At 41.4% G+C, this 27,776-nt stretch overlaps 6 protein-coding genes across 6 annotated transcripts; 2 read left to right on the top strand and 4 right to left on the bottom strand.

The window, feature by feature from the left end:
• Positions 1 to 1,557, bottom strand: LOC134623432 (tripartite motif-containing protein 16-like). Its single transcript, XM_063468579.1, has one exon. It carries the CDS (start codon positions 1,555 to 1,557, stop codon positions 1 to 3), a length of 1,557 nt encoding a protein of 518 aa, XP_063324649.1.
• A 3,745-nt stretch (positions 1,558 to 5,302) lies between these two features.
• Positions 5,303 to 6,877, bottom strand: LOC134623431 (tripartite motif-containing protein 16-like). Its single transcript, XM_063468576.1, has one exon. It carries the CDS (start codon positions 6,875 to 6,877, stop codon positions 5,330 to 5,332), a length of 1,548 nt encoding a protein of 515 aa, XP_063324646.1. The 3' UTR covers positions 5,303 to 5,329.
• Positions 6,878 to 12,575: 5,698 nt separating this feature from the next.
• On the top strand, positions 12,576 to 13,958 carry homezb (homeobox and leucine zipper encoding b). The gene has a single exon (XM_063468575.1). The coding sequence runs from the start codon at positions 12,576 to 12,578 to the stop codon at positions 13,956 to 13,958; it is 1,383 nt and encodes a 460-aa protein (XP_063324645.1).
• Positions 13,959 to 15,138: 1,180 nt separating this feature from the next.
• On the bottom strand, positions 15,139 to 18,199 carry cideb (cell death inducing DFFA like effector b). The gene is made up of 5 exons (XM_063468584.1): positions 18,174 to 18,199; positions 17,452 to 17,566; positions 16,667 to 16,825; positions 16,387 to 16,577; positions 15,139 to 15,280 (listed from the first exon to the last, which is right to left on the bottom strand). The coding sequence occupies exons 1-5, from the start codon at positions 18,197 to 18,199 to the stop codon at positions 15,139 to 15,141; spliced, it is 633 nt and encodes a 210-aa protein (XP_063324654.1).
• Positions 18,200 to 19,600: 1,401 nt separating this feature from the next.
• On the top strand, positions 19,601 to 25,110 carry tinf2 (TERF1 (TRF1)-interacting nuclear factor 2). The gene is made up of 10 exons (XM_063468583.1): positions 19,601 to 19,886; positions 20,005 to 20,207; positions 21,514 to 21,603; positions 21,992 to 22,087; positions 22,163 to 22,273; positions 22,412 to 22,535; positions 22,860 to 23,694; positions 24,099 to 24,157; positions 24,237 to 24,313; positions 24,988 to 25,110. The coding sequence occupies exons 1-10, from the start codon at positions 19,859 to 19,861 to the stop codon at positions 25,105 to 25,107; spliced, it is 1,743 nt and encodes a 580-aa protein (XP_063324653.1). The 5' UTR covers positions 19,601 to 19,858; the 3' UTR covers positions 25,108 to 25,110.
• On the bottom strand, positions 25,111 to 27,526 carry dhrs4 (dehydrogenase/reductase (SDR family) member 4). Its single transcript, XM_063468582.2, has 6 exons — positions 27,426 to 27,526; positions 27,139 to 27,209; positions 26,995 to 27,046; positions 26,257 to 26,391; positions 26,091 to 26,146; positions 25,111 to 26,008 (listed from the first exon to the last, which is right to left on the bottom strand). The coding sequence occupies exons 1-6, from the start codon at positions 27,453 to 27,455 to the stop codon at positions 25,894 to 25,896; spliced, it is 459 nt and encodes a 152-aa protein (XP_063324652.2). The 5' UTR covers positions 27,456 to 27,526; the 3' UTR covers positions 25,111 to 25,893.
• Positions 27,527 to 27,776: the final 250 nt, after the last annotated feature.

Below are 27,776 nucleotides of genomic sequence, written 5' to 3'. Positions count from 1 at the left end.
TTAGCAAAGTTTACAAACCATCGCTGTGACACTAAGAACTTTTCCACAGGAACAAACAGACTGGTGGGAGTAGCCAGAACTACGATCCTGGTACCTGTTACCATCCCAGTAGTAATCTTTCCCACATGAACACTTCCACTGCTGCTGCTGGGTCGTGCTGTAGATATTTTGCTTTCCCAATTGGACAAATGGAGCCAGGTCTCGGTTACTGACGCTTGCTTTGAGCTTCATTGTGATGATTTCTTCTCTCTGGTGCTGTCCGGTTCTGCTGAAGAAGGACAGCGTGGAGGCAGGAAAGCTCCACAACACCTCCACCTTTTCAGGTGGTGGTACAGGCTCTTCTCCATTCTCCCCCTGATATGTGATTAATGCAGAGGTTGTCTTGAACTGGGTAGCTGTTTTTACTGTACCAGTATTTTGCACCTTCAAAGCTTGTGAAGTGGATGATTGAGAACCTTCATTTCTCTTTGTTGTGAGGCTGCTGAGCTGCTTATCTTCCCAGCACAGTCCATACACAGCTCCATCCTTCAAGTTCTTTGCAGATGTTTTATCACATAAACCAAACGTCCAATCACACTCTTCAGGCAGACTGACCACCCACCTCTGATAGCTGCTGGCTGTCTTGGTACTACAGATTAGAAGAGTTGCACAGCACTGTCCCAGCCAGCTATTGTGGAAAACCTTCCTGTTGTCTTTGGACAGCGACATGCCAGGACCCAGAGACTGTGGCTCAAAGATCAGGTCTGAACCAGTGGGAACAAGCTCCTGGTGGTGTTCAGGATCAACCAGAGTCAGCAATGATCCCCAGAACTGAGACACTTGCTTCACCATCTTCTCCCCATTCTGTCTTATCTCCTCAGCCAGTTTGTCCCGATGGCTGCCCGGCTCCAGCCCTTTTCTCAGATCCACAGCTTTGGCCTTCTCCACATCCTGATGCACCTGAGAATACATCTGCAGGAATCTGAAGGTGTCCTTCTCCTTCTGTGCTGCTTCCATGCTGCTCTTGCTGGTTTTCAGGGACACCATACGAGCAGAGACTGAGCTCTGGACGCTGGTCAGAGAGATGTCACGCAGGTTAGTCACAGCCTCAATCAGACGCACACTGCAGCGACCCAGCTTCTCTCTTTCACTCTTCTCCCACTTTTCCAGACTCACATTCTCATCGTCTGTTTTCTCCTGTAAGATCAGCTGCTCAGCTTTCAGCTTCTCCAGGAGCTCTTTGTGGGCTGTGGAGAAGGTCTTCATATTGTGTAGGCGGTGCTGGTCCTCAATGGCGCAGGAAACACACACACAGGTCATGTCGTCCAAGCAGTAGTACTCCAGGAGCTTGCCGTGCTGAGAACATTTGGTGTTCCCACATAAATCCATGGGTTCAGTCAGAGGATGAGTCTGCAGTAACACAGGTGTGGTCAGGTGGGCCTGGAGGTGCTGGACACACATGGAGATCTCACACTTCATGCACGTCTTCTTTGCTGGTTTCCTGTCCTCTGTACACATGTCACAGAGAATAGTTTGTGGATCTGTTCTTCTCCTTTTTGTTTGTATGCTGTCAGACATGTTTTCCAGCAGGAAGTCCTCCTTAGATTTGTTGAGTATAATTCAGTGTTGAATAAAGTCCTTGTTGCTCTCTTTCTGACTCTTTTTAGAAAAAACTTGGAGTTTGATGAACTCTTGAGTTTTGCTCTTTTCTTGCCTGTTACTGATCACCGTGTTCAGTCTGCTCAGGAGCGCTGCACAACACTTTCATTTCCTTGAAAACTCCACACTGAAGGGGTGGAGTCAGACAAATGTGACTACAGCTGTTTTATAATGTTTGCAATTCAGTTTAATTTCCTCCAAGATTGACAGGAAACACTCAAAATGTTAAAACACTGAATAAGCAATCTATAAAATCCAGGCAGCAATAAGCCAGTTATAATTAGCACAAGATTTTAGGAGCTATTCAACATTCACATTTTCTCACTTCATATGTTTTGTACAGAAGCACATATTCATTTAGCTCCAAAATAAGCATCATCATTAAATGAAAAAAAGAGGATGTTGGAGTTCTCACACCTCATACAGGTCTTCTTTGCTGGTTTTCTTTCCTCTTTCACACAGAACAGCTTGTGGATCTGTGGATGTTTGCAGATGTTTATTTAAATCTGGATCTCCTGATTTGATTTGTTGAATGTCATTCAGTCCTGAAAGAATCTCTGCTGCTCTTTGTTTGACTCCAGTTCAATGAACAGAAGTATTTTCCAGGCTGGTCTCTCAGTCTTTTATAAATCCAGTAGCACCGTACAAAAGTTTGGATCATCTGGAAGTTAGTTTGCACTTTGCAGTGCTAAAACAAATAGAGAAGTAGAGTCAGGCAAGTATAACTGCAGAAATATGGACATGTTAGAAACACCGATCAGAGATTGATTTGCAAACACATTTTTGTGCAAGGGTAGAAAACACATGGACTAAAATGCAACCAAATTATGAAATCCATCTAGCAATTTTTCCATTGTTGTGCTGACATTAAAATACTCTTAATTTGCCATAATATAGCTTATGGATGACATTCTTTCACTGGCTTTCAGTTGCCCTTATTTTCTATCATGTGTATCAAAGAGGAAAAACATTTTTAATGTAAAGTCACAGTACCTGGTGATTATTTAAAGGCTTTGATGTTTGAGGCAGGATTCCTGCCAGCAGTGAACAAATGTATTTATTGCAGTATCAGATTGTTGGAAATTGACCGCCCTGCCTGTAGATTATAAACCTTTATAGCAGAATAATAGTTCCCTGTATGTGCCTACAAGTTACTGTAGAACAATGAGCCTGCTCTTATCTAATGAGACAAACACTCATCAGATTATGTGTCATGCATTGGTGTAACTCGGGGCCTCTTTAACTGCCTGGGAAGTTTTTACCACATTTTTCCAGAGTGGTCTCTGCCTTTGAGGAGTTAGCTCTGCAGGTGGGGGGGATCTGCCAGAGGTGGAAGATGGACTCAACTTTAGTGTCTATTGTCTTATATAGTCTGGAAGTTTACTGAATGTTGGAGTGGGTGTAGTTTTTCCTCTGCGGTGGGATTGTTGGGCTGCTTGGTGGGGATCTTTGGTGCCATTGGTGGATTTTGGGTAACTCAGGTACCTAATGGGGTCAGCAGGAGTCAGCTGGCTCCAGGGTGGTCCTCTAGCTTTCCTCACCATTACTAATTTGCTTCCGTCCTCCCGCTCCTTCACACCACCACACATGCAGGGGCTTGAGGTAAAGGTGAGTCACTGAGGTGCAGGGGAGGCATTCCTCCTCTGTCCCCTCCTGGATACCTGTGTCTCAGTTTTATTCCACAATGTACTTACATTCTCATGATACATACACTGAATGGTGTCCAGAGGGGGGGTCTGTTCATACAGCCTCACCTCTGGTGCTGGTGCCCAATTCTCAATTTTAAATTGCATATAGACATTGAGGGTCCTGGGGAGGGGCCAAGCTGACACCAGCTGATAGTCTCAGGCCACCATGGTAACAAATGAAGTAAACTGATAAGTGATAAGTGATCGCAGGAACAGAAACTTACATGTGGCTCATTCACAAATTCTTCTGTATGGTCTTTTTTTAGATTACAAAAGTTTCAACTTACACCCTTCAGGCAACATAAATAAATAAATGAGACTAAAATACTGTATACTTCTACAGACGTTCAGCCAAACTGTTAAATTATGTGTAGACTGATATGTCAGAAGACATTATGGCTCCCCTACAATATATGTGAATGAACTCTAAAATATTACCAACACTTATTAATTGTTTTCAGGTTTACTGTGGATTGTAATTATTTATTAAAAACAAAAACAATAAAAATATTTTTGCAATTCGTTTTCACAATCTCGAAAACAGAGGTGAGATGTCAGGATGTTTTTATTGTGTATCTAATGGTATTATAATATTTATTCCCTAAAGACTTTTACCTTTATTTTTACTCATGTTGCCATAGTAACTTTAAACCTTGAATGCATACTGAGTAAATACATAAAGCATTGCAACAAACCACATGTTGCTTCATTGCGTTAAACAGTTCACTCTGGGGACATGACCAAACTTCCAGTTCCTCTTTACACATACTGAGGTTTGATAACAAGAATAACACGACACCACATTCCCACCAGAGCTAAAGTGTTTTTAGCAGACATCAAGTTTCATGCTCTGTAGAAGATGTATGATCAGATTTTTTTGTTCAGTTTAACGACTGTTAAATAATTAATGCAACAATTAAAGCAAAGTATCTATAACAAGCCGTATTGTTCTTCCTATTTAAGTTCTGCAGGCTGATGGAGAAATAAGCCTGTAGCTTAACTTAAACTTCATAGAAATGTTTACACGATATTTTCCATCAGTCATATCTTTTTGAGTAGTGGCCCTTCCTGTCATGGTCTGACATGTTGCAATACATGGGTGTATATGTACTCTGGCACTGTAACACTATACTATTGTGAATAATTAAAAAATCAATACATGAATAAAAGAAGAGAGTTTTTAGAAGTCATGTGTCATACATATAGGGCCTTGGGGGTGGGCACACTGAACGATGTCCAGAGGGGGGTCTGTTCATTCGGCCTCACCTCAAGTGCCCGTGCCCACTTCACAATTTTCTTTTTTATGTAGATATTGAGGATTCTTGGGAGAACTGGAAGCTGGGAGGAGGAGCTGGCTGTCTGGTTGGAGTCTTGGTGGGTGGGCTGTTCTGCTTGGACCGGGCGGTCTGATTGTCTTCCTCCCAAAGTAAAGGGGAGTGTCTCCTGGGTCTCGGGGGGTTTGACCCTCTGGGGATTTTAGTGTTTAGACCTGGAAGTATTGTGTGTGTGTGTGTGTGTGTGTGTGTGTGTGTGTGTGTATACAGCATTCATTTCTGTGTGTCTCCATTTTGGCTGAATGTGTGAGTATTTGTATATGTGTGCATGAGACACATGTGGTGTCCTGGGTCTGTTGGACCCCTGCTGAGTGGTGTGGTGCTGTTGGGATCTCGGGTCTCTGGGCTCAGACCTTGGTCTGCTGTGGGCCTATATGTCATGTGTCATACATATAAAGCCAGAAATGGTTCAAACTAAAAGAATTTGTTGCTATATTTAAAGCAAATACCGAAGCTAAACATATTTAATTAATAAAGTAAAATGACATTTAAAAAAACCCACAATTTTTTTTTTTTTAATTTACTTTACTATGTTATGTGATACATCATATGACAAGTTAATCACCGAAGCAGCACAATTTCTTCACAGTTAATGATTGTGAAAGACAGTCAGTTACATTGATGTTCATGCAGGGACAGAAAATGACTAAATGATCAGCAGAGTTGGAATTAACAGAGTTTACAAACCATTTCTGTCACACATGGACCACCAATCATTTTTCCACAAGAACAATTAGCCTGGGAGGAAAAGCGGGACATATTATTTCTGTATCCATTACCATCCCTGTAGTAAACTTTCCCACATGTGCACTTCCATTCCTGCCTCTGGGTCGTGTTTTGGACATTTTCCTTTCCCAGTCGTACAAATGGAGTCAGTTCCTTGTTGTTGAGGCTCATCTCAATAGTTATTATTTCTTCCCTCTGGTGCTGTCCGGTTCTGCAGTAGAAGGAGAGTGAGGAGGCATCAAAGTTCCACAACACCTCCACCTTTTCAAGTGGTGGCATGGCCTCATCGCCATTCTCCTCCTCATTTGTAATTAACTCAGAAGACACCATGTGTTGCTTTGCTGTGTTGGCCATGTTACTTTCTCCTTCTTTAAACAATGCATCAGAATCATCATCATTCTCCATTGGGTGAAAGCTGAGCTGCTTATCTTCCCAGCACAGTCCATAGAAAGGTTCATCCTTCAGATTCTTTGCAAACTTTTTATCACATAAACCAATCATCCAATCACACTCTTCAGGCAGACTGACCACCCACCTCTGATAGCTGCTGGCTGTCTTGGTACTACAGATTAGAACAGTTGCACAGCACTGTCCCAGCCAGCTATTGTGGAAAACCTTCCTGTTGTCTTTGGACAGCGACATGCCAGGACCCAGAGACTGTGGCTCAAAGATCAGGTCTGAACCAGTGGGAACAAGCTCCTGGTGGTGTTCAGGATCAACCAGAGTCAGCAATGATCCCCAGAACTGAGATGCTTGCTTCATCATCTTCTCCCCATTCTGTCTTATCTCCTCAGCCAGTTTGTCCCGATGGCTGCCCGGCTCCAGCCCTTTTCTCAGATCCACAGCTTTGGCCTTCTCCACATCCTGATGCACCTGAGAATACATCTGCAGGAATCTGAAGGTGTCCTTCTCCTTCTGTGCTGCTTCCATGCTGCTCTTGCTGGTTTTCAGGGACACCATACGAGCAGAAACTGAGCTCTGGACGCTGGTCAGAGAGATGTCACGCAGGTTAGTCACAGCCTCAATCAGACGCACACTGCAGCGACCCAGCTTCTCTCTTTCACTCTTCTCCCACTTTTCCAGACTCACATTCTCATCGTCTGTTTTCTCCTGTAAGATCAGCTGCTCAGCTTTCAGCTTCTCCAGGAGCTCTTTGTGGGCTGTGGAGAAGGTCTTCATATTGTGTAGGCGGTGCTGGTCCTCAATGGCGCAGGAAACACACACACAGGTCATGTCGTCCAAGCAGTAGTACTCCAGGAGCTTGCCGTGCTGAGAACATTTGGTGTTCCCACATAAATCCATGGGTTCAGTCAGAGGATGAGTCTGCAGTAACACAGGTGTGGTCAGGTGGGCCTGGAGGTGCTGGACACACATGGAGATCTCACACTTCATGCACGTCTTCTTTGCTGGTTTCCTGTCCTCTGCACACATGTCACAGAGAATAGTTTGTGGATCTGTTCTTCTCCTTTTTGTTTGTATGCTGTCAGACATGTTTTCCAGCAGGAAGTCCTCCTTAGATTTGTTGAGTATAATTCAGTGTTGAATAAAGTCCTTGTTGCTCTCTTTCTGACTCTTTTTAGAAAAAACTTGGAGTTTGATGAACTCTTGAGTTTTGCTCTTTTCTTGCCTGTTACTGATCACCGCGTTTAGTCTGCTCAGGAGCGCTGCACAACACTTTCATTTCCTTGAAAACTCCACACTGAAGGGGTGGAGTCAGACAAATGTGACTACAGCTGTTTTATAATGTTTGCAATTCAGTTTAATTTCCTCCAAGATTGACAGGAAACACTCAAAATGTTAAAACCCTGAATAAGCAATCTATAAAATCCAGGCAGCAATAAGCCAGTTATAATTAGCACAAGATTTTAGGGCCTATTTAACATTCACATTTTCTCACTTCATATGTTTTGTACAGAAGCACATATTCATTTAGCTCCAAAATAAGCATCATCATTAAATGAAACAAAGAGGATATTGGAGTTCTCACACCTCATACAGGTCTTCTTTGCTGGTTTTCTTTCCTCTTTCACACAGAACAGCTTGTGGATCTGTGGATGTTTGCAGATGTTTATTTAAATCTGGATCTCCTGATTTGATTTGTTGAATGTCATTCAGTCCTGAAAGAATCTCTGCTGCTCTTTGTTTGACTCCAGTTCAATGAACAGAAGTATTTTCCAGGCTGGTCTCTCAGTCTTTTGTAAATCCAGTAGCACCGTACAAAAGTTTGGATCATCTGGAAGTTAGTTTGCACTTTGCAGTGCTAAAACAAATAGAGAAGTAGAGTCAGGCAAGTATAACTGCAGAAATATGGACATGTTAGAAACACCGATCAGAGATTGATTTGCAAACACATTTTTGTGCAAGGGTAGAAAACACATGGACTTGTAATAAAATGCAGCCAAATTATAAAATCCATGTAGCAATTTTTCCATTGTTGTGCTGACATTAAAATACTCTTAATTTACCATAATGTAGCTTATGGATGACATGCCTTCACTGGCTTTCAGTTGCCCTTATTTTCTATCATGTGTATCAAAGAGGATTTTTTTTAAATGTAAAGTCACAGTACCTGGTGATTATTTAAAGGCTTTGATGTTTGAGGCAGGATTCCTGCCAGCAGTGAACAAATGTATTTATTGCAGTATCAGATTGTTGGAAATTGACCGCCCTGCCTGTAGATTATAAACCTTTATAGCAGAACAATAGTTCCCTGTATGTGCCTACAAGTTACTGTGGAACAATGAGCCTGCTCTTATCTAATGAGACAAAATCTTATCAGTTTTTGTGTCCTTATATTAGACCAGCAGTATTTTGCAGCCTGGTCTCTCAGTCTTTTCAGTTTTTAATATTGAAACTAATTAAAACCAATAGAATGCAAAGTGATTTGCTTTACTTTTATACTGACAAAGGTATACTTAATAAACTGGCAAATTCAGTAACTTTCTTTTGTCTAATTAACACACATGAAAATGCAATGTTCTTGCTTCAGTTAATCAGATATGTAAAGCATTGCATGTATTAAAAGTATACTCACTTTATTATTTATCAGATCATTTACATTGTATAAAACAACAGCTGTGTTTCTTTGTTGTCAATAATAAGACCAAAGAGCTGTATGTACAATATGAGAGCACCACCTGCAGATGGAGACGCACGTCTTCAACTTGCAGCTGAAATAAAGTAGAAACGGTTCAAACTAAAAGAATTTGTTGCTACATTTAAAGCAAATACCAGAGCTAAGAATATTTTAATTAACAAAATAAAATTACATAAAAAACAAAATTGTTTTACTTTTTTTAATTTACATTACTTTCATATGTGATACATCGCACAACAAGTTAATCACCGAAGCGGCACAATTTCTTCACAGTTAATGAATGTGAAAGACAGTCAGTTACATTGATATTGTCAGGGGTCGTGTGCGGAGGCGAGGAAGAGATGACCCACACGCAGGACTCTTGGTGCAGAATGAGGAGGTTTATTGGAAACGGAGACAAAAGATGACAGGATGGCTGGCTGAACTTAATGGACTGGTAGACTAGCTGGCTTACTGAACTGAACACGCGACAGGAACAACATCACAGGAACATCAATGACACGACAGAGAAGTGGTGAAACAGAGGAGCTTAAATACACAGGTGGAATGATGACAATGATTGGAAACGGGTGAGTACAGGGCTGAACATAATCTCACTAATGATACAAGCTGACATGGGAACAAAACAGGAAGTGAAGACATTGATGTGGCAACAGAAACAAAACGTGACAGAACTGAAAGCACTGGGTCACCGACCCAGGAACCCTGACAGATATTCATACAGGGACAGAAAATGACTAAATGATCAGCATAGTTTGAATTAACAGAGTTTACAAACCATTTCTGTCACACATGGACCACCAATCATTTTTCCACAAGAACAATTAGCCTGGGAAGAAAAGCGGGACATATTATTTGTGTATCCATTACCATCCCTGTAGTAAACTTTCCCACATGAGCACTTCCATTCCTGCCTCTGGGTCGTGTTTTGGACATTTTCCTTTCCCAGTCGTACAAATGGAGTCAGTTCCTTGTTGTTGAGGCTCATCTCAATAGTTATTATTTCTTCCCTCTGGTGCTGTCCGGTTCTGCAGTAGAAGGAGAGTGAGGAGGCATCAAAGTTCCACAACACCTCCACCTTTTCAGGTGGTGGTAAAGGCTCTTGTCCATTCTACCCTTAATATGTGATTGATGCAGAGGTTGTCTTGGACTGGGTAGCTGTTTTGGCTCTGGCAGTATTTTGCACCTTGTGAAGTGGTTTTCAGGGACACCATACGAGCAGAGACTGAGCTCTGGACGCTGGTCAGAGAGTTGTCACGCAGGTTAGTCACAGCCTCAGTCAGACGCACACTGCAGCGACCCAGCTTCTCTCTTTCACTCTTCTCCCACTTTTCCAGACTCACATCCTCATCGTCTGTTTTCTCCTGTAAGATCAGCTGCTCAGCTTTCAGCTTCTCCAGGAGCTCTTTGTGGGCTGTGGAGAAGGTCTTCATATTGTGTAGGCGGTGCTGGTCCTCAATGGCGCAGGAAACACACACACAGGTCATGTCGTCCAAGCAGTAGTACTCCAGGAGCTTGCCGTGCTGAGAACATTTGGTGTTCCCACATAAATCCATGGGTTCAGTCAGAGGATGAGTCTGCAGTAACACAGGTGCATTCCTGATAACCTTACCAATGACTTTAATTACGTCTCAATCTTTACTAGTTTACTAGTAGTTACATATCATTTCTTAATAGTGTATTAAACAAGAAAGTAGTTCTTACCCGCCCACCTGGTTGAGGTTGAATTTTATGTCTTGTTTTGTTTTGTTTTTTTCATTTAATAAATTAAAATTGAAAAACAAAATGATTTAAGAATATTTTATTTGGGAGTCTGAAAAATGGTCAGCACCCAGATGTACCTTATATGTAAAGTGGATGTAAGTCTATCACATTTCATATATAACCTCTGTCATGAGCAACACAACAAAATGTGTTCCTAATGATGTGACCAGTGACTTCCGGGAAGAATTTGTAAATAATTTTTTCGCCTTTTTATTGTATATTTCGGACAGTTTTCAAAGGGAACCTCAGACAGGAACTGACGTTGTTTCTCAAAGTTGGCGGGCGCCAAAGTTTTATGCATGCAAGACAAACCCAGGAATTACTTTTTTTAAGCTAACTACACCGGTGCGCTGAAGTTAGCCTTAAACTTATCGCTAGTGCTAACAAACAGGCAGCAGTGCTCCGATAAAGCAACGGGGTGAACAGTGAAGGTAGCCAGTACTTTTTAACATCACTGTGTGTTACTCATAACCGGGTTAGAGAGGTCGGTCCCGGTCGTAGTCAGCAATGTAACAAGCTAACATCAAAGTGTAGCCAGCTAAAGTTAGCTAGCTAAAGTTAGCTAGGCTTTGTTTAGTTAATTAGCTAAAAGTATTAAACAATAAGTAATATTTAATTAATTAAAGTAATACGTAATTAACAGGAATCAGTTTGGGTATAACCTTATTTTCTTGGGCATTAAATCACTGAAACCAAAAGGATTAAAATTAACATTTAGAGTATTAAACTTAAAGATGTTTGTATTTAATATGTTCAGTTCTGACTCTTACGTCTTATGTCTTACTCTTATTAAGTTACTACTAATTTAGGGGAATAAGTTGAGCTCTAGGTATGAGTTAATTTATAAAATAACCAGCTGTTATACATTACACAGCACCATTAAGTTTGTGAAACAACTTTAGCAGCAACTTTAGTGAAAATGGTGATCATCTGCCAAAAAGTGATTTCTGATATTAAACTGTTGTGGACCTATCATCAATCAAATGTCTCTGATGAATGATCGAGAAGTAAGAAAAGAGCTGCCACCATGTAGAAGTTGCAGCCACTCTTTGGCAAAGTGACTTTTATATATCTTTTGTTTATGTGGGCAAAATGTCTCATTGACATCAAAAATCTGGTATAAAAAGCTACAAGAAACATAGTATAACACTAATATTAAGACATTTAAGTGGCCAAAAGGACTGGATTGATTATAATGTAAAACACAGACTACATACAATAATGCAGAGTTATAAGGATGCTTGCAAAGCACGTCATTTTTAAAATTTTATCTATAACATCGGTTCATAATATAAACAAAGATATTGGACTATTCATCTTAAGAACTAATCACTGTGCAATAGACTGACAATAGTCAAAATACTGTGCAATAGACATTTTCCTGGAGGAACCTACCCGAGGGATCTATCTATCTATCTATCTATCTATCTATCTATCTCAGTGTTTCTTAACCTGGGTTCAATCGAACCCTAGGGGTTCGGTGAGTCGGTCTCAGGGGTTCGGCAGAGCCTCCGCCGTGACATGCACGGCTCATTTTGTGCACCAGTTAAAAACATATCTATGTCTTGAATTTGAAAAAATCATATTTTATTTTTCACTAAAGAGGGGTTCAGTGAATGCGCATATGAAACTGGTGGGGTTCGCTACCTCCAACAAGGTTAAGAACCACTGATCTATCTAATGTATCTTATCAGTTTCTCACATAGTTGTGGAGGAATTTTGGCATATTCCTCATTGCTTGTGTTCTGCTTTTGTTCAGATCTGCTGCCATGTTTGTCCTAGACAGAAGAGTTTTTTTCCCCTTATCCCTTTCTAACAAGCCATACTTTTTCATTTTTTTCTAATAATAATGTCATGAACATTAACATTAAACATGCTAACTGAGACCTGTAGAGCCTGAGATGGAGCTCTTGGTTTTTTTGCAGTGTCTCTGAACATTGCATGGTCTGATCCTAATGTGAATTTTCTGGGACGCCCTCTGCTGGGAACATTGAGTCTTTATGTTAACACACACCTGAGTACTCCAGACCATTATACTGCCAAAACTTCTGCTTTTATAGACATGCTCACGCCTGCTGATAACTCATTAATCAGGTGCATTTGATTATCAGCACCTGGCTGCTACTTACCTTTGTAATTCCTATGGAAGCAGTAATGGTGCACTTCCAGAGAAGTGCACGATTAACAAATCAAATACCTAAGAAATCAAATACTTCATCACAGGCACTGGGAAAATCCTGCTCAGTAATTTTGACCTTAGAGTATTTTATTTATTTGTACATATTTCTGTCTGCTGTTTTCAGGAGTGCATCACCACAGATGAGTAAGATGAGGCACTTTGCTGATGAAGAGATCCTCGGACTCGGTCAGAAACCACCTGGCACTCGTGAAGAGACTCCAGCTTTCTCAGATATGAACGCTACCCCCATTGCTAACGGCATGAACCAGAGCAGTTTGGTGTGCTTCCCCTTGATCTCTGAGAGTAGGAAGCTTGTGTGGGTGCATTCGCACCAGATCGACTCCCAGATACACGGCGCTGCGGAGCTGGACGAGGCCTTTGACAGGTTTCCCTACCTAACACACAGACAGACCGCCGAACTGGCAGAGAGTTGCCACCTGCATCCAGACCAGGTGAAGGCGTGGTTCATGGCACAGAGGCTCCGCTACGGCATCAGCTGGGACTATGAAGACATCCGTGAGGTCCAAAGGAAGTTCAACTCAAGTCAGGAAAAGAAGGAACTTCAAGACGGGACGGAGAGAGAAGTAATGGAGGACGGAAGAGAGAAGAGAAAGGTGAAAGCAGCTGGTGGGAATGCAAAGAGAAGAGGAGTGAGAGGAGACAGCGCAAATGTTAATGAGCAGTTGAAGAGAGAAATGAAGAAGGAGCTACCAGTGAAGGAGAAAAAAAGCAGCATGCAAAAGCGAAAAAGGACAACAGCAACAGAACAGATGGGAAAGAAGATCGTGAAGCAAGATGAGGAGGAGATGATGGATAAAGTGGAAAGTGGTGGAGAAAAATGCCCCAAGCGTCGTGGCAGAAAAAGAAAAAAACCAAGAGTGAACAAAAGTTGCATGCAAGAGGAGAGTAATGCACCTCCGGCTCCCAGCTCTCTGCTCGGCCCCCAGGCTGAAAACCAAACTTCTGATGCATCTCCAGCGCCTGACAACCAGACACGTCTGCTGCAGAGAGCCGGCGATCCCCGCTCCACCATAGACGGCGACTTCAGGGGGGAAGAAGAAATCGAGGGTGCAGATCTGCAAGCAGAGCCGGACCACAGCGTTTTCATCACTGACATTGACAAACTGAAGGCCCTCATCGAAGTGAAAAACAGCCCCTCTTCTGCCGAGCCTACACCTACTACTCGGCTCCACTGCAAGACGCCGGCCCAGCTGGCGATGATGAAGATGGCGTTCCTGCAATGCCAGTACCCAGACAAGGAGCAGTACAGCCGTCTGGCAAGGCTGGTCGGTGTGCCACGCTTGGCGGTGGCTCGGTGGTTCGGCGACACGCGCCATTTCATTAAGATAGGGAGGCCTCGCTGGATGAATGAGGAGCAGCACCATCAGGTACTGGGCAACGTCATGTATCAGCAGTACATGAACGCGATGACTAAAATAAAGTTGCCCAATAGCATGAACTCCTGGATTATGATGCTCGAAGGGAACAAAGGCTACAGCGAGGAGAAAAATGTGAAGATCCCTCCAGAGTAGAAGTATCACAACAGCTCATATAAAAACACAGCTGGATCGTTTTTTAGTTCCTCTGTTCTTCAGGCAGTTGTCAACTTGTTTATCAAGCTCCCATGTTAGACAGACCCCCTGTTTCCATGTTTTTCCTGCTCCTTTTAGTTAGTGTGTTCAAAAGATCCTCATTCGGATTCTAGGTGCAGTTTTAGTCTGTTTATGCTGTGCAGCTGTTTTCACTGTTTTAATAAAAGCACTTTTATTGCTCTTCCAGCGGGACTCAGCTGATTAGTTACAGCAAAACACTTACAAATTATTCTTCAGTGCGTACAGAAAACACAGGGATGTTTGAAAGAAGACACATGTTTCAGCATGTAATCCACACTAAACTACACCAACACTGAAGAGTTTAAAACAGTGGTGTTAAACATAAGGCCCGGGGCCCAGAATCGGCCCGATAAAGACTTCAGTCCTGGACTGCTTAAGAAACTGTAAGCGTGTAGGAGGAGTGAAGGAGAGAGTAGATTTTGGACTTTTCACTACATTTTACATGTTTTCCTACTAAGAGCTCTCCCAGGTCATTCATACTAAACCAAAGTAATTAAGTAATAGCTAAATGACAGAGAAGTTTTTTTTCACCACTGTATACATTTCTTTCCTTTTCTGCTAATTAACAACAATTTTTTTAGGTTAGGTTCAGTTTTATACTTAAACACAGTCTAGAAAATGAGCTACCAGAAGTTTCTCTTTTATTTTACACTTTTATTTCTTACAATTTAAACCCAAAGAGCACTTTTTTTAAGATAATAACATACTATATCCAGGATTAAATGTGCAGTTAAACCTCTGTGCAGGAGTTTTACTGGTCTGGTCCTGCTGTGAAAGATATTAAGTGGATAATATTTCACAAGTTAGCCAGCTATCTTACTAAATCTTGCTTTGCAAGAGGGAAAAAAGTATTAAAAATCTACTTTAAACCTGAAATATGATTACAAAAATACGACATCTATTCATACAATCACATTTAATATTTACAGATGTTCCTCTTAACAAGGTTCTTTCTTTTTCCTCTTCTTAAGGAGGTAAAACATAATTTTCCAATACTGTAGGTACTGAAGGGTGATAGGCTCTCAAACAGGTCCAGCAGTCACATGATAAAAGACCTCATTACTTTAGGTTGCATGTAAACGGGTCCATATGTGCGCTCTCAGTTCCATCTGGCTGCGTACTCCGCCCTCTGCGGCTGCCAGAGCTCTGCGCCTTCGATGATGCGGCGGATCATGGCGGCAGACGTGAGAAGCAGGTGTCCAGCAGCCTGAAGGAGGGTGGAGGCCACACGCAGCACTTCTCTGGAAACAGCACAAAGCGTTATCAGGATTAAAGGTTAGTGCAGATTAAGCTTTTAATTGCTGGCTTTGAGTGACAGAGAAAGCAGCTATTTCTCTTATCCTGGTTTAAAGTTTAAAGTTAAATAATCCAAAATCTGTAGACAACTGAGACTTATACATGAGTATTTCTTTAGTGTCCTGCTTTAAACTTTTTCAAATTTTATTCAGATGTTATACTGTTATTATTTGAGGTTCAAATCTGGGAGTATAAAATTAAGAAATATCAGAGAAATCAAAAATTTGTGTAATAAAATTTATCGTGTAGATCAGCTGAACTCCATCTAACTATTAAAATGTATTTGAAGTACATAACACAGGCTGGAGCCAGAGCAGGTAGGAAACTAGGTAACTTACTATACCCTTACTACTTCCATAGGAATTATTGTGGTGCTGCTGATCAAACGCATTTTGTTAACTGAGAATCAGAAGTTCTGGCAGTCTGCTGGTCTGTGTGATAACACCATGCAACATCCCAGCAAATTTACCTCAGGGTCAGACCATGCAATGCTCAGAGAAACTGCAAAATCACAGTAGCTACAGCTGAGACTCTACAGTTCTAAGTTATGATGTCAGATATTAAAGTTAATGACAGTGGAGTTTGAAAAAGACTGAACAGGTCTGTGAGCCTAAGCCTTGATGCCTAAGCCAGAATTGCATCTGAACAATCCACAGAACATCTGAAACAATGTCCTTTAAGATGAGAACAAAGTGGAGATGCACAGCACCACATTTAAAGAAAACCAAACTCAGCATATCAGCACAAACACCTCACACCAACTGTGAAACACGGTGGTGGAGGTGGTGTTGATTTGGGCATCTTACAGTCAGTGAGTTGACTGTGAACTCCTCTGTATCCAATGTGACGGCATCTGTCCGACAGCTAAAGCTTGTTAAACTTCTTGCTACTAAAGTTCTGTCCTAACTTCTGTCTTCATTTTTATTAAATGCAAACTAAAGTCTGTAATGATGCTAAAAGACTGAATTTTACTTCTGCCACTGAAAGCTTGCACAGCACTACATATGCAAATGAACCTTTATTACCCTCCTAACCTTTTCACTTGGCTTACCTGAGAACTTTCTTGGGCCCAAGACACTGAAAGTCAGCGCTCACAGAGTACAGGCCTTGAAATGTGGCCTGCACATTCAATGAGCCAAACACATCTTTGGGGCTCATCCTGTAAAGGTCAAAGGTGACGCGGGCTATGTCTCTCCCAGAACGTGATTTGTTGTGGTCTTGAGCTTTGGGCACAACTGCACCCTGGGGGGCATCAGAGAGATTAAAAAACTGTCACCAAGAGACAAAAAGCACACCCCAAACCCAGACACAGCTTCTGCGGTCAAACCCACCTGTTGTGACCTCCATGTCTGTCCAGGTTCCAGGGCCATGAGCATGACGTTGTCGGGTAGGGTCATGAGGAACTCATCAGAGTCGACTTCTGTACCGTCATCCTCACAAACCAGAGACAGAGACACTGCAGACAGCGAGAGCAGCAACGCCTGGCATACCTGTCAGTATGAGGACAGTAAGCAGTCCTATACTGAGTATATGAATTAGTGATATTTACTTCCCAGCTGTAAAAAAAAACCCCTCATTCTTAATCATTTCAAAATCATTTTCTAGCATTAAATAATAATTCAACATGATATGGACTTGAATGGAAACATTTCTTAGCCTTTGTTAATACCATGATCATCAGTTAATAAACCAGTTTTTATGGCACCCAATTGGCTAAGAAAAAATGCATTTGATCAGCCTCTAGGTGGAGCTGTTGTACACACAGCTGATATTCAGCTGGTGTTTGGAAATGCAGTTTGGCCCTCTTATATTCTGCAGGCAAAGGCAGTGAATATTTGACTAATGACTTAATGTGATCCTATACACAAATTATAGAGGATGAGATCATGTTTTTAGATGATGTCATGGCCTTAAGGTAATGAACTATCTTCTAAAAGATGAATTAATCCTCTTTTATTGCCACATTGAAATCATTCGCCCTATTAATTAATTTTATAATTTTAAAAGCTCATTTCTCTTTTTAATTTTATAGATTTCTTAATTTTCTATTTTATTTTGGCATTTTTGGCTGAAAGTATTTTCATCCTATTGAGAACTTTTCCTCAGTCACTCTCACCCTCTCCTTCAGCTCCTCCAGTGTCCCGGCCGTGACGCCTTTTCTGGTGTCCCTGTTGTGAGAGCACACTCTGAAAGGTCTCTGTGTCGGGGACCACACTCGCTTGGTTACAGACCTAAGGACAGACGAGACAAAAAAAGGTTTTAAAATAATAGAACGGTCTCTTTAATAAATGTTTGACTTTTATCTGAGAGGATGCTGGTTTTGTGTCCCAGTAGGTTATATTAACAAGTTGATATTACCCGAACATGACCCCAAAATCTAGCAACTAAATGGCATTGAGCCATTGTTAGTTTTGTTATTTACACAAAGTACTTAACGTGAGTCAAACTGTTATGTGAGAGGGTAATAAGTAAAAACACGTTTTATCCTTGTGCTATAGAGACCATTTTCACATACATTCCTTTTTTTTATTGTTATTTCTATTTTATGTAACATCTGTATTTTTATTTACATTAAATCATCCTCTCAATTTCACTCTTCCACTGGCATACAGATTTTTCCTGCTTTTATTTTATTTTACGTTTTTTCTTAAACATTTTAATCTGAAATGAGAAAAAAGGTCATTTTTTCATACCTCAGTCTTACATAAGTTACAGTACTGTACATTTTTGGGAACACCTGTCGAATCATTAAGTTACTTGTGCCTGTTTTACGATTGTTTCAAGCTTCAGACAGCAGCAGTGTACTAACTGGTACGTTAAAACTCATTTGTCACTTACTTGATGAATGAGGATGTTGTATCCATGCTGGTTAGTTTCTTCTCTTCTCGTCTCTCAGCCTGATGTTTTTGGGGCTGTTTTGGTGTCACACACTGTATTAGTGTTCGTGCTGCTCGTGTTTGACCCAGTTGCTGGACTTTACCCCGGGACTTGGTGATAATTCAGATACAGAACAGAACAGGGTAAAGTTCATATTGATTGTGTTTGACTCAGACGTGCCTTCCTTCATCTGAAAAGCAGAATAATGATATCTACAGCTGATAATTCAGAGGTTGTTTCCTGTGTTTTTATAACTGAACATAAACAGTTTTGTAAGAAGCCTCTTTTTTTTCTTCTTTAAAGAATTATTGGACAGTGTTAGCTTTGTTGGGTCTGTAAGCCTTTATATTGGAGACTGTTTTATGTTTTAGGAGATAACTATAGTGTGCTGTAATCTTTTTGTAATTTATGGCTGACATAAGGTGTTCAATAAATCATTTAAACAGAACCTGTCTGACAAAGTGAAGTAAGCTAAAAGATCTCAAAAAGTAACACATTATGCCACGATCTAAAGAGACTCAAGGACAGCTGGGACTCCAGTGAACCATGCTGAGAGCGATTTTCCACAAAAGGAGAAAACTTGGAACAGTATGAACCTTCCAAGTTCATACTAACAGTCAGACATGGTGGTGGTAGTAGTGTGATAGTCTGGGGTTGCTTTGCTGCTTCAGGATGGCTCGCTGTAATTGGTATAACCATGAGTTCTGCTCTTTACCAGAAAACCCTGATGAGACTCCCTGAAGGACAAGTTCACCTGGGCTATGGAAAAGACCAACGATCCAAAACACATCAGCAATTCGACCTCTGAATGGCTTAAAAAAAGAAGAAGAAAGAAAAAGTGTGTCAAAATTCCTCCAATGTGACATGAATCACTTATTGCAAGTTATTGCAAACACTTGACTGCAGTTTTTGCTGCCAAGTTGGGCACAACCAGTTATTAGGTTTAGGTGGCAGTTATTTTTTTCAGAGGATCAGGTAGATTTGTACAGATTATTTTTCGCCTTAATAAATAAAATTATCAACTAAAAACTGCAATTTAGAAACAGAAAATAAACACTTTCGGGTCGTTTTAAGGATATAAACTAAATTAATTATTAAATTAATCTAAATTAATCTTTTCTGGTATTCCTCGCCTCACCTAATATATAATTTTCATTTCTATTTACCTTTTTTCCATTAAATCTTTTCTTTAAATCATGAAGCGTTGGCTGGCAGGCAACGTCAATACGTCATTTCCTGAAACCAGATTGGGTGCGCTTGTGTAAAACGTTTCAACACACGCCAGGGGTGGAGTATTGTGTTTTGTATTCATAAATCTGAAGCACCGCCCATTCGGCAGATTCCAATGAACACTGCGAATGACTGTAAGCCTGTCAGTGAAGGCGGGAGGATGAGAAGGCAAACTTTTGATGGACGTGAACGAGCTTTATTTGCATCGCCGGAACAACAGCAGTGTCATTTATGTTTATCAACAGGTGACTCCAAACAGTACTTGAGCTAGTATGTGTTATTATTCTTAAATAGGTTCCTCAGCATTCAGTGTTAGTGCCCGTGCTATTTTGAAGCTCAGTGCGGTTAGAAGCTCTCCAAGTTGCTAAGCTAACGTCAACTTTAGAGCCGGTTTCCTTCTGGACTTTTTCAGTGGAATGGCCCCCAGAAAACCAAAGGGAAGCGGTAAGTGTAACGTTTAAACTGGACGTGTGGTGATTGATGCCACTATTTCCAACTTTTACTGTCAGGAGCTCATGCAAGTGTGATTCAGTACTGTAGTCTATTTTTGTTTCCTGCGCAGATGCCAGCCTTCCTTTCGCTGCTCTCCAGCTGCTTGCCCCGCCTGTGCGTCTGGTGTCTGCAGCCCTGTGGAAGGTGCTGAAGCAGAGGGATGTGATGCAGTATGGGGTTGTGGAGGAGTTCGTGACATCGGCCTGTGAGGCTGTGCCTGGGTTGCTCACTGTGAGACACCAGGGCAGGCTGACAGTGGGGCTGAGAGCAAGAGTGAGTATAACAGGAGAAGGGAAATCGGATTTAAATGTGTGCTTGAACCACTGTACTGTGTCCAAGAATTGCACAGTCCCAGTCTCCACCTCTGCAGCTTTAGCCTGGAGTTCGCATGCTTATTAGGGCTTTGACATACAAAGGAAGCACACCATCCTAACCGCATTGCTGGAAGACAGCACAACATCGATTAGGAAAAGTAGCACTATGAACAAACTTGGAGTCATTTCTGACCAGGATATGTCCTGCAGATTGCACATTGAGATATTATGCAGGACTACTTTCTTTTATCTGCTCATTATCTTTAAAATTGGAAACACTCTGTCTCAGTGAACCTTTTCATGCATTTATTGCATTTATTGCTTCTAGCCTTTAAAATTATAATTCATGATTATCAAGTTGCTCAAAAACTCCCTAAAACCCTTCAGTTGATCCAAAATGCTGCAGTGAGAGTATTGACAGGGACTAGAAAAACAGACCATATTTCTCTTCTATCGGCTTCCCTTCATTGGCTCCCTGTTAAATCTAGAATTGAATTTAAAATCCTTCTTCTTACATACAGCTTTTTATTAATAGACCTTATATTATCCCTACAGTACACTTCCCTGTGAGAGTGCGGGTTTACTTGTGGTTGCTACAGTATTTAAAAGTAGAATGGGAGGGAGAGCCTTCAGCTTTCAGGCCCCTCTTCTGAGGAACCAGTTCCCAGTTTGGATTTGGGAGACAGACACTGTCTCTACTTATAAGATTATGTTACTCATTTTGATCCAGAATACTGTAGGGTCTTTATATTACAGTATAAAGTGCATTGAGGTGGACTGAATTTTAGACCAGTGGAGGAAAAAATAGATAAAGACAAACTAAATCTTTGAACCTTTCAGTTACGAACCTTTCAGCAGACAGATGTTAGTGCCTATGTTATGCCCCTCAGCACTTGTTGACGCCGCTCTGTGCCTTAAAGTGGTCTGACACTTCATGGTTGAGTTGCTGTGGTCCATAAACACTTTCACTTTGCAATAACACCACTTAGAGTTGATGCTTGAATATCTAGGAGGGAAGAAACTTCACAAACTGACTTGTAACAACAGTAGCAGTTAGCACAGACTCATTCTCACACCATGGAGACCTTTTTATAGAAGAGAGGAAAAACACACCAGTGATGTAAAATTACAAAAATATGATGGCGGTCCTATTGGAGGCTATGAGAGTGGAGGCAGGGACTGTACCTGGTGTTTCCCTGTAGTCAGATGATCTTTACCTCATTCTTTTTTTCTTTATTTTTTAACAACACTTGCCTTCTTCTCAGTTGATCTTGGAGCTCTGCAGTTCACAGCCTGATGCTGAGGTGATTGAGGAACACCTGGAAAGAGTCCGTGTACCTGCTACAACTTCTTCAGTAAGTGACCTTACAGACCATTTCTGACAACTTTTATTCCAAATAACGTTTCTGTGCTGAAAATTTGATACTGATTTTCCTCAGTTTTTTCATATTCGTTCTGCTCTGTGATTGATTCATTTCAGGCGCTGACCACGAAACATGGAGCTCATTATAGAATTAAACATTGCTCAGTTGAACCTTTGATATTTAGGGAACAGCTCTTAGTGTGTTGCAGTACAGTACTTGTAGCTGTATACTTCCATTGTGATGCAAAGATTATGTATTCAAAAAGACGATGTGTCAAATGGGGATTTTTATGTTACCAATCTACATGTCTTATTTGCTTACATGCAGATTTCCTGATTGTGGAGAAAATAAATGTAATTTCTTCTCTTTTTCTTCCCAGAGTAAGGATGTAAAACTAATGAGAACAGTGAGAGATTTCCATTCTTTGATTCACACGTTCCTCACAGACCCAGCATTTAGAGAAAGGTTCTACAAAGTGAGTACCTCACCTCTACAGCACACGCTTCAGCACCTCCACCTGCTGATGAACTTTTACGCTCTCTCCTGACAGGAAGTGTTTCCTGTGGATTATGGAACAACGTTTGACCAGGAGCTGGAGAAGCTGCTGTGGGAGTTTTTGGTTCGACTGGACCAGCTGCTTCCTGTTCCCAACCTAGCACAGGTAATGAGAAAACGGCCGTTTCCATAGCGTTAGACATGATTTATTGCTCTTATCGTCACTGATTTAACAGTTTCTGTGTGCAAGAATTGATCTAATATTTGGGTTTTACTACAAAAGTTTTATTTATTTTTTTGTCAGACTGTAGCGTGGCTCAGTGACGCCCCCCCTGTCCTTGAGGAGTGTGCACAGGCAGCCACGCAGCCCCAGCTCCTGAAGATTTTACTTCAGCATGAAACCTGCCTTGGCCACCTGGAGTCAGCAGGTTGAAAAAGATAACATCTTTGTGTTGTGACGACTGTCAAATCAAATCAAATCACTTTTATTGTCACATCACATGTGCAGGTACACTGGTACAGTACATGTGAGTGAAATTCTTGTGTGCGAGCTTCACAAGCAACAGAGTTGTGCAAAATACAATAATGTAAAACAAGCAAAATATAAAAATGGCTAATCTAAAAAGTAATAAATATATGTACAATATGTAAAGGTATATACATTACTGAATGACAGGAAGACAGGAAGTGACAGAAGTGTGACAGGAAGACTTTGAGAGTCAGCTCATGATAATGCTCTTTGCTCTTTACAGCGTCACTACCTCCGAATATGGGAGACTCCATCCTGGCTTCACTTTCTCTGCCACCATCTGGAAGAGTCCCATCAGATCAGCTGACTGAAGCCAGGAAGTTGTCAGTGGATGAATCTGAGGGCTCCGAGCCAAAAAGCAAACCTTCATTTATCGCACCTGTTATTGGACTAATATCGAATGACGACGTCCCGGTCTTGAACGCTGGCATTAAAAGAACACAGAGAAGTGATGGTCCAGCTCACAATGCTGGACATGAGCAGCTGAACTCCAAATTCACCTCAGTGAAACAGAGGCAAAAAGCCAAAGATAAAGGAGTGAAAGAAGGGCGAGAGCAGCTGGAGGAGGAGGAGGGATGCACCCTAAGTCGAAGGAGTGGGGTAAAGCGCAAGAACTCTGACAGAAGAGAAAGCGATTTGGAGGAGGAAGAAGTTCTAGGTGTAACAACACCTGTGGAAAAGAGACTGAGCGGGCAGACGCAGAGTAAAGGTGACCAGAGGAGGAAGGAAGGCCGAGCAGAAACTATAAGAAAAGCGGGATGCAGCAGGGAAGTCCTGGCAGCCCGGATGAGAAAGCTAGGTGTTAAAACACTATATCACCCTGAAGATCAACACCTCTACTCTGTTTTTGTCGATTGTCTGAGCATGGAGCCCAGGGTTGTCATTGAAGAAATGTCAGCTGCTTCTCTCAGCGCTAGTACATCCGGGACAGAGGAAACATCCTCTTACAAGGTACAAAACAAGCAGAGGAGGAAGTCACCGGCCACAACGTCAACGCAGAGACAGACAAGCAGCCGTCTGTCGTCTGACACAGACTCTCCCGTCTCGCAAGATAAAGAGTAAGGGACTAAAGTGCATAATGGCAATAAACCAAGCACTCTGGTCTGTGTGAATAAGTAATATGTGGGTAATGCTATGGCTGTATATTTGTTTAAGAACATGTTTGAAGTAAAAATAGATATTGTGGTTCAGTCAACTTGTTTAAACATGGTATAAACTGTCTAAATACAATAAAAACATCTGATTTAGCTCCACAGATTTCTGGTTTCTTTTATCTGGTATTAATGACTTAACTATGTGCAGCTAGATCACACACACTGATCAACATTTGTACTTCAGTGTTTTCTGGTTGCCTTTAGACTTCAGTTAGAAGTGCACGAAGCTAAGCAGGTCAGCTCGATGCCCCCCCACCCACTCTGTGATTAGTCACCAGTTAACAGCTACTGTTGTTTCCCCTCAACAGAAACCATCCTGCACTACACAGCACGAGAAGCTTTCCCTCTCAGCAGCAGAGTGACACAGGTGAATGTAGGGTGTAATTATGTAAGAAATGTATCACCTGTAAAGGTTTGAGCTTATGTGTGTTTACTGTTCTGTTCAGAGGTGCTGGCCGGTGCAGAAGGTGACGACTACGTGGCTGATTCAGAGGATGAGGCGACGAAGAACTTCAAAGTCAGGGTGCGTATGCAGAACACATCCAGTCTTAGCTTTGATTATACCTGAATGATGTGCAGTTTCCGACAAAATGGTATAAATGGGAGTGTCAAGCATAAGGCCCGGGGGCCAAAATCAGCCTGGCAAGGACTTCAATCTGGCATATTGGGTGGCTTTGTAAAATGTAGAGGGCATAAATTGCAGGCTCAGATACATTTTCATGAATTTTTACAGCTCTTCCTGCTGATAGAGAGCGCCGTCATGGCCATTCAGACTACACCAAAGTAATTAATAGATAAAAAATTAAATGACAACACGTTGCTGTTTTTTCTTTGTTTTTCTTTATAATTCGTTCACAGAAATTAAAAAAATATAAAACAAAAACATTGTTTTATAATTACAAGACCTTTTCTGTATATTTATACATTAATTTACAATTTAAGCCCAAAGATTAAGGCTGACATTTCTCTCATAGCTGAACAACTGAGATGTGCTGAGACTTGTTTTTCTAATTTTAGATCTCAGGGGTTAAATGTGCAGTTAAACGTGTTTACACTGATAGAAAGACGAGTTTCTCTGGTCCGGCTCACTCAGGACTAAAACAGTGTAAAATGAGTTTGACGTCCCTGCTGTAACTGATACCTGTAACACAGTAAACTCTTATTCTTAGTGTGTTGAATTGCCTTTGTCTCCCCCAGCTGTTTATGAAACGCTACTACAAGACCAAACACGGCACCTATGTGCCCACCCTGAGGGAGTTTTGGAAACCTGCGATGACCCGGCGCCGCTTATTGTCTGCTGGACACAAACGGAGGTGATGAAATGTTTTTCCTCCTCCGGCAACATGGTTGGAAAGAATAACAGGTTTTTAAATGCTATTGAGACTGATGGACACTTTTATCTTCCATTTGCTTGAAATAAACCTGACTCAGGGCGATTAAAACTTGAACAGGTGCTTTGACATCGTGGAAAAACGTAGCCGTGGTTACAGGCAGTGCCATACAGTTTTTTTTAATCATTTAAATTGTATTTTTTTAAAACATATCTGTATTGTCTGTTACAAATGTGAAATATTTTTAACTTGCAATATGTAATAATATCTCTGTTAATAAAGTTTGTGATGTTTTGTATGAAATATATGAAATGAAATGCAAAATAAAAACTGGCTGATGATGACACTGGTGCACGCTCCTTTTTGCTCATCGATGAAGGCGAAGCTCTCAAACTGCTCCTGACGTTCAGCTCATGTAATGACTGATATTACATCAGTTTATTAGACCATCCCTGGCCTGTTAATCATGAATATGTTTATGCACTGAAATAGCTTTTATCTCATAGCTGCTGCAGTTTAAAATGACATTTCCTCGTTTTAAATTAATTATTTTCTTTTACAAAAACATCAGATTTTTCATTAGAAACCTTTACACAACAAAAATCAACCTGGAAACTGAAGATGCTCACAGTAACACAAAGAGCTCTCTGTGCTTCATTATATTGGTTTATATTAGTGTGTTGTAGCTCCTGCGCTAAGCTTAATTATGGCTGTTCTTTGCCAGCACTTCAGAAAAATAGAAGAAATCAAAATGAAATTAAAAAAGATGCGTTCAAAGTCGACAGTTCATCCCTCCGGTCACTGTGATGGTCTCTCCGGTGATGTAGGACGCCTCCTCGGAGCACAAGAACGCAATCACACTTCCGATTTCCTCCGGTTCTCCAACTCTGACAGGAGAGGCAAATTCAACGTGTCAAATCCTGGACTCTGAATATTACCAACAAGCTTTCCTGTGAGCTTGAACTTCACCTTTTAATGCATAGCTGCTTTTTGAACTCATCCACGATGCCTTCATTCTGCCACAGCTGGAACAAAAGAGTTTATTATAAAAAGTACAACACTAATAAGAGAAAGCACGACTGAAATGCAACAAAAACCACATTTTAAAGCACAGGAGTCGAGCGCGTGTCCTCACCGCAGAGCTGAAGCTGGTCTTGATTATTCCAGGGGCCACGCAGTTCACTCTTATGTTGCTCTGAGCCAGCTCAGGGGCCAGAGCCCGGGTTAGACCCAGCAAGGCCGTCTTACTCACGCTGTAAGGACCCAAAGCCTGGAGAGGTGCACATGCACACCACGTGAACAGGTTTGCAGAAACAAAACAGAACATGTCACTTCTTTACATTCAGGTTTATGTCTCACTGGCTTTAATGATAGTCATGTGCATATATCCATTATTAGCTGCTTTCAGCTGCTTCCTTATTAACACAGCGGGTGCCTCTGCATGTTTGACTTGGCACATTTTTTATGCCAGATGCCCTTCCAGACACAACCCCTAAGGGATTTTTATGTTCTCCTGAAATCAAACCGGTACAGTTAGGTAAATGTATAAACCACTACACTAAGACTACCTTACCAAACAGGATTTCTAAGACTTTTCTTACAGATCCCACTTCAAAAGCCATAAAAGCTCAGGCTCCACACCTCAAGATTATCACACCACACCCCTAATGCTGTGTCAAACACTGGCAGATACTGGAGTCTGTGAGTAACATAGATGCTTAACATTACAGCTTTTCTCCAGAGAATTGCTTTCTCACTTCCATCTCTATGTCTCGATGTGATGTAAGGAGGCGGCCAACCAATCCTGACTGCACTGATGAGATTCAGTAACAGCACCACACAAATTCCTGCCAAGGAGAAATTCCTCACTGACCTGCATTGGTTGGTATCCAGCCACAGATGACACAAATATGACATTTCCACCTCTGAAAGAAAAACACAGACCTGTGAGAGGTGTTAGAAATATTACAGCAGGCAGGTTTTTATGGCCGCCCCTTTTGGTGCCATTGTCACTCACCCTCTCTTCTCCATATGAGGCGCCACCAGCTTGGTCATGAGGAAGGCTGATTTTACGTTCACATCTAGGATCTGAAAATGTCGACACAGTGACAGTGAATACTTGAAATAACAGAGTGATCTCTCAAGTTATCCTTTTACTAACGTAAACAGCTCATCAGAACCACATTTTGGATTTATGTTGTTTATTATGACAACATATTAGTGCTACTGTATCCTTCATTTGAAAAATGCTAATTTATGTCGCACATCATAAATGATTGGTGTGGGCTCATTTTTTGTACGTACCTTATCCCAGACCTCCTCTGTGGAGTCCATGATGTTTCCAAAGAAAGGATTGACTGCTGCATTGGACACCAGGATGTCAATGGCCCCACACCGATCCAGAGTCTGTACCAAACACAGAGCAAAGCACTCGTTCATGCTATTACACAGTGACGCCAACAAGTGGAGGAAACTTTAATAGACACGTGCACTTCATCTCTTGATGCAGTTTGAGTCACAAAAGCAGCTGCTGGTGTGAACCATGCTTTGCACAAAAGATGAAGAACTGTTTACTTTCATGAAACTCTAACAAAGTCGTGTAAAAGACACTGTTCAGCAATCACAATCAGATACACTGTCTAAAACTCAAAGCAT

This window comes from Pelmatolapia mariae, unplaced genomic scaffold, assembly GCF_036321145.2.
Source record: "Pelmatolapia mariae isolate MD_Pm_ZW unplaced genomic scaffold, Pm_UMD_F_2 NODE_ptg000649l+_length_47392_cov_1, whole genome shotgun sequence".
In the NCBI taxonomy this organism is placed as follows: domain Eukaryota; kingdom Metazoa; phylum Chordata; class Actinopteri; order Cichliformes; family Cichlidae; genus Pelmatolapia; species Pelmatolapia mariae.
The sequence above is the reverse complement of the archived record's forward strand: the minus strand, read 5'-3'. Positions and strand labels throughout refer to the sequence as shown.

Excerpts from the sequence above, each read along its gene's own strand:
- homezb (XM_063468575.1), top strand. The coding sequence starts at position 12,576 with ATGAGGCACTTTGCTGATGAAGAGATCCTCGGACTCGGTCAGAAACCA.
- tinf2 (XM_063468583.1), top strand. The coding sequence starts at position 19,859 with ATGGCCCCCAGAAAACCAAAGGGAAGCG. Across the intron at positions 23,695-24,098 it reads CCCGTCTCGCAAGATAAAGA|AAACCATCCTGCACTACACA; the intron begins GTAAGGGACTAA and ends TCCCCTCAACAG. Across the intron at positions 24,158-24,236 it reads TCAGCAGCAGAGTGACACAG|AGGTGCTGGCCGGTGCAGAA; the intron begins GTGAATGTAGGG and ends TGTTCTGTTCAG.
- LOC134623432 (XM_063468579.1), bottom strand. The coding sequence starts at position 1,557 with ATGTCTGACAGCATACAAACAAAAAGGAGAAGAACAGATCCACAAACT.
- cideb (XM_063468584.1), bottom strand. The coding sequence starts at position 18,199 with ATGGATACAACATCCTCATTCATCAA. Across the intron at positions 16,826-17,451 it reads TGGAGGAGCTGAAGGAGAGG|GTATGCCAGGCGTTGCTGCT; the intron begins GTGAGAGTGACT and ends TCATACTGACAG. Across the intron at positions 15,281-16,386 it reads GGGCCCAAGAAAGTTCTCAG|AGAAGTGCTGCGTGTGGCCT; the intron begins GTAAGCCAAGTG and ends TGCTGTTTCCAG.
- LOC134623431 (XM_063468576.1), bottom strand. The coding sequence starts at position 6,877 with ATGTCTGACAGCATACAAACAAAAAGGAGAAGAACAGATCCACAAACT.
- dhrs4 (XM_063468582.2), bottom strand. The coding sequence starts at position 27,455 with ATGGACTCCACAGAGGAGGTCTGGGATAAG. Across the intron at positions 26,392-26,994 it reads CTGGATACCAACCAATGCAG|GCTTTGGGTCCTTACAGCGT; the intron begins GTCAGTGAGGAA and ends GCACCTCTCCAG. Across the intron at positions 26,147-26,256 it reads AGACCAGCTTCAGCTCTGCG|CTGTGGCAGAATGAAGGCAT; the intron begins GTGAGGACACGC and ends CTTTTGTTCCAG.